The sequence below is a fragment of the Charadrius vociferus genome, unplaced genomic scaffold (assembly GCF_000708025.1).
Source record: "Charadrius vociferus isolate BGI_N301 unplaced genomic scaffold, ASM70802v2 scaffold158, whole genome shotgun sequence".
Lineage (NCBI taxonomy): Eukaryota > Metazoa > Chordata > Aves > Charadriiformes > Charadriidae > Charadrius > Charadrius vociferus.
This window is the reverse complement of record NW_009661372.1, coordinates 3106827-3110137: the sequence shown is the minus strand read 5'-3', so window position 1 is coordinate 3110137 and position 3311 is coordinate 3106827. Positions and strand designations below refer to the sequence as shown.

At 45.7% G+C, this 3311-nt stretch overlaps 1 protein-coding gene across 1 annotated transcript in view; it reads left to right on the top strand.

The window, feature by feature from the left end:
• The first annotated feature begins 1577 nt into the window (after nucleotides 1-1577).
• The window catches only part of ZNF608 (zinc finger protein 608), an 83827-nt gene continuing 82093 nt past the window's right edge, over nucleotides 1578-3311 (top strand). Inside the window, exon 1 of the mRNA XM_009893802.1 lies at nucleotides 1578-2465. Within this exon, the coding sequence (XP_009892104.1) occupies nucleotides 1578-2465 (888 nt within the window). The remainder of the gene's footprint in view (nucleotides 2466-3311) is intronic.

Sequence of the window (3311 nt, the reverse complement as noted above, 5' to 3'; positions counted from 1 at the left end):
CGGAGTGTTAAGTTGGGGAAACATTTTTTTTTTTTAATTATTATTATTATTATTTTTTAATATTTTTTTTAAATTAACGGTGATGATTATTACCTCTCGGTGCTTATTCAGGAAAAGCAAACAAACAAAAATCTGGTCCTTGATGCTTCAATTCTGAATGTGAAATATTACCTACCAGCTGGTAAAGTTGTGAGGATCAGCATTTTTTTTTTTTGGGTATTTTTTTTTTCTTTAAGCAAGGAGGAAAAAAACCTAAACAAACAAACAAAAAAAGGACTTCTGATCCGTGTGCCAAAGTAGGGGGAGATATGTTATTGACCGATTTATACTGGCTGAGATGATACTTGCTTTCTACTTCTTGATCACTTGCTCTTTAAGTAAAATGAGGCACAGAGTTGTTGCTGAGACGAGTGGGAACAGCACTTTGATTTGCTGGTTTAATTAAAAAATGATAAAGGATTAAAGGTAAGCATTATGCCTATATATGTATAAATATTTCGACAGTCGACTGTAAAAGGGAGAGATCCCTTTAAAAATCGTTTTAACTAAGCTTTGTCAAACACACACTCATTTGCGGTCACTGAGGCCACCTTGGTGCAGATCACTTAAAGTGTATGTCTTAATCAGTTTCCTGTACAGTCAGTAATACTATATTTAACAGACCTAACAATTGTGTGACCTAGGAGTACATTAGAACTGCTATTAGAACTGTAATCTTGAGAATATTTTTTTTTAAAGAAAGAAGACCTTTTTATTTTCTTTTTTTTTTTTAACCTATCGAGTTTAATATTTTCCAGTAGACATTTGTGTTTATAGGTTGTTGGTTTTTAACAGAAGCTGTACTGTGGCAAGGAAAATTAGGTTTCCCACTTCCCTTAGCACTCCCTCCTCCCTCCCCTCCCCCCCAAGAGATTAAGTAGAAGAGGGGGGGAAGTAAAAGATAATATAGGAGAGTCACAAAACTTCAAGGGTCTGGTTTAAAGCCACAAAATCCATGGAATGCAGAGAAGAGTGAATCTGTGTCCTGCCTTTTCTCCCTTTCGTGCCTAGGTGGTGGTCCAAGGGGTTAGATTACAACATGTGCTCCAACAGCTAGGCACCACTTCTAAGACTGTATTTCCTGAGCTTTGTGGATTTAAATCATGTAGTTAATTTTTTTTTTCTCTCTTTCTTTTTTTCTTTTTTCTTTTTTGTGGACATGACTTTTTAAGACGAGACTTTTTAAGATGTCGGTATACAAATAAGATGCTGAGTATAAAAGCATCACGGCCACTGCCTCCGGTTTAACAAACTTATGAAAAAAAACGTGGTGACGGTGCATGATTTCACTCCCCCCCACCTCACCCCCTCTTTATTAGTCGTATTATATTCTGTTAACACCCAGACAAGAAATATTCAACTTTTCCTTTCCTCACAGGACAAGGCGGACGTGGACTGCAGGTTGTGAACCTAGACACACCTGGGGGAGGAAGACAAGAAGAGTTGAACTTAAGAGAGCCCAACGGAGATAAACGAATGTCCCCGCATCTCCAAAGGAAAGTTCATCGGATTTTTACTCTAGAGATCTCATCTTCAGGATGTCATTGAACACTTCCACTGCAGAAAAAGGTGTGGATCCAAACGCGGTTGACACTTACGACAGTGGCGATGATTGGGAAATCGGTGTTGGGAATTTAATAATTGATTTGGACGCCGATTTGGAGAAGGACAGACAGAAATTTGAGATGAATAATTCTACTAATACCACCAGCAGCAGCAACACCAGCTCCAAGGATTGTGGGGGTCTGGCTTCCAGTGGGGCTAATGCTACCTCAGCCTTAGCTGATGGCCTAAAATTTGCTTCTGTTCAGCCCTCTGCTCCCCAGGGGAATTCCTCTCACAAAGAGACTAGCAAATCAAAAGTGAAAAGGAGTAAAACTTCTAAGGATGCTAATAAATCTCTGCCTTCTGCTGCCTTGTATGGGATTCCTGAGATCAGCAGTGCTGGCAAGAGGCAGGAAGTCCAAGGGCGCCCTGGAGAGGCAACTGGCATGAATTCAGCACTGGGTCAAAGCGTGAGCAGTAACCCAAACGGCAATAATAACAACACCAGCAACACTACCACCATTGCCTCTTGTGGGAAAAACAAAGAGGAGAAACCAGGTAAAGCCCCGGGCAGCAGAGGCTCCAAGCGGGATAAGGATGCGGGAAAATCCAGGAAGGACAAGCAGCATGACCTGCAGCAGGGCCACCCCAATGGCAGCGGGGGTGGCAACAGCCAAGCTCCCCCTGGGCACCTCTATGGCTTCGGGGCCAAGGGAGGCGGTGGTGGAAGCAGCAGCCCCTTCCATTGCACCTCCTCTGCTGTGGGGGAGGTGAGCAAAAGTACCCCGGATTCAGGGTTAATGGGGAACTCTATTTTGGTAAAGAAGGAAGAGGAGGAGGAGGAGAGCCACAGGCGAATCAAGAAATTGAAAACAGAAAAGGTAGGACAAAGCTCCTCTCCACCTCTTCTCTTCTGTGTCTCCTTGTGTCTATAATAAATGTTCCACAACTGTGTGTGCGGCTCCTGTGTCCTTCTCTCTGCTGTGTATTTGTGACGTGCATCTGTTCTTCCTCCTTCTCTTAAAAAAAAAAACCCCAAACAACCCCAAGACCTCTTCCCTAGTCAGAAGACACCATGTTCAGAGTGTGCTGCTCTTCCTTATGATTTCCCCTCCCTGTCCTCAGACCTGGAGGACGTTTCTGTGTTTTGTCCGTTCCTTTTGATCGCACTTGCCCAGGAGGAGAAACCCTGAGATGACCCTGACTGAGCTGTCCCCGTTTTTAGCAGAGAGCAGCAGTATTGGTACCAGCGGGATGGCACGTGTTTACAGGCTGGAGGTCCGTGTGTTTGCCTAGGGGGGGTGTGCAGCTCAGGCTCCAGGAGCAGCAGGTCTCCTATGTGCTGACACTTCTCCACAGCACCAGCAGGCATTCGCGGCCGTTCCTCTCCCAAAGTCAAAAGGGACCCCTCTCCCTTCTTCCCTGAGCCCCTGTCTGGAGTTGAGATCGTGCTTGGGGGGGAAGAAAGGGGAGGCACAGGCAAAGACCCTGGGCTCTGCCGTTGCGCTTCTTCGTGGAGGCACGGGATGCTTGTGCTCTGGGTGCTCCTGTGGTATGGCAGCCCAGAGGCCCCAGAAGCTGGTGTGGAGGACGGGTGGAAGGAGCCAGCAGCCAGGCGGTGCCTTGCGTCCTCCTGGAAGGAGGAGGCTGGGAAGGAGGGGAATGAATGCACCTTGTGCTGAGATACGCGTGTCTGCTGCAAAAGAGCTTTCGGAACAGAGGGGAGG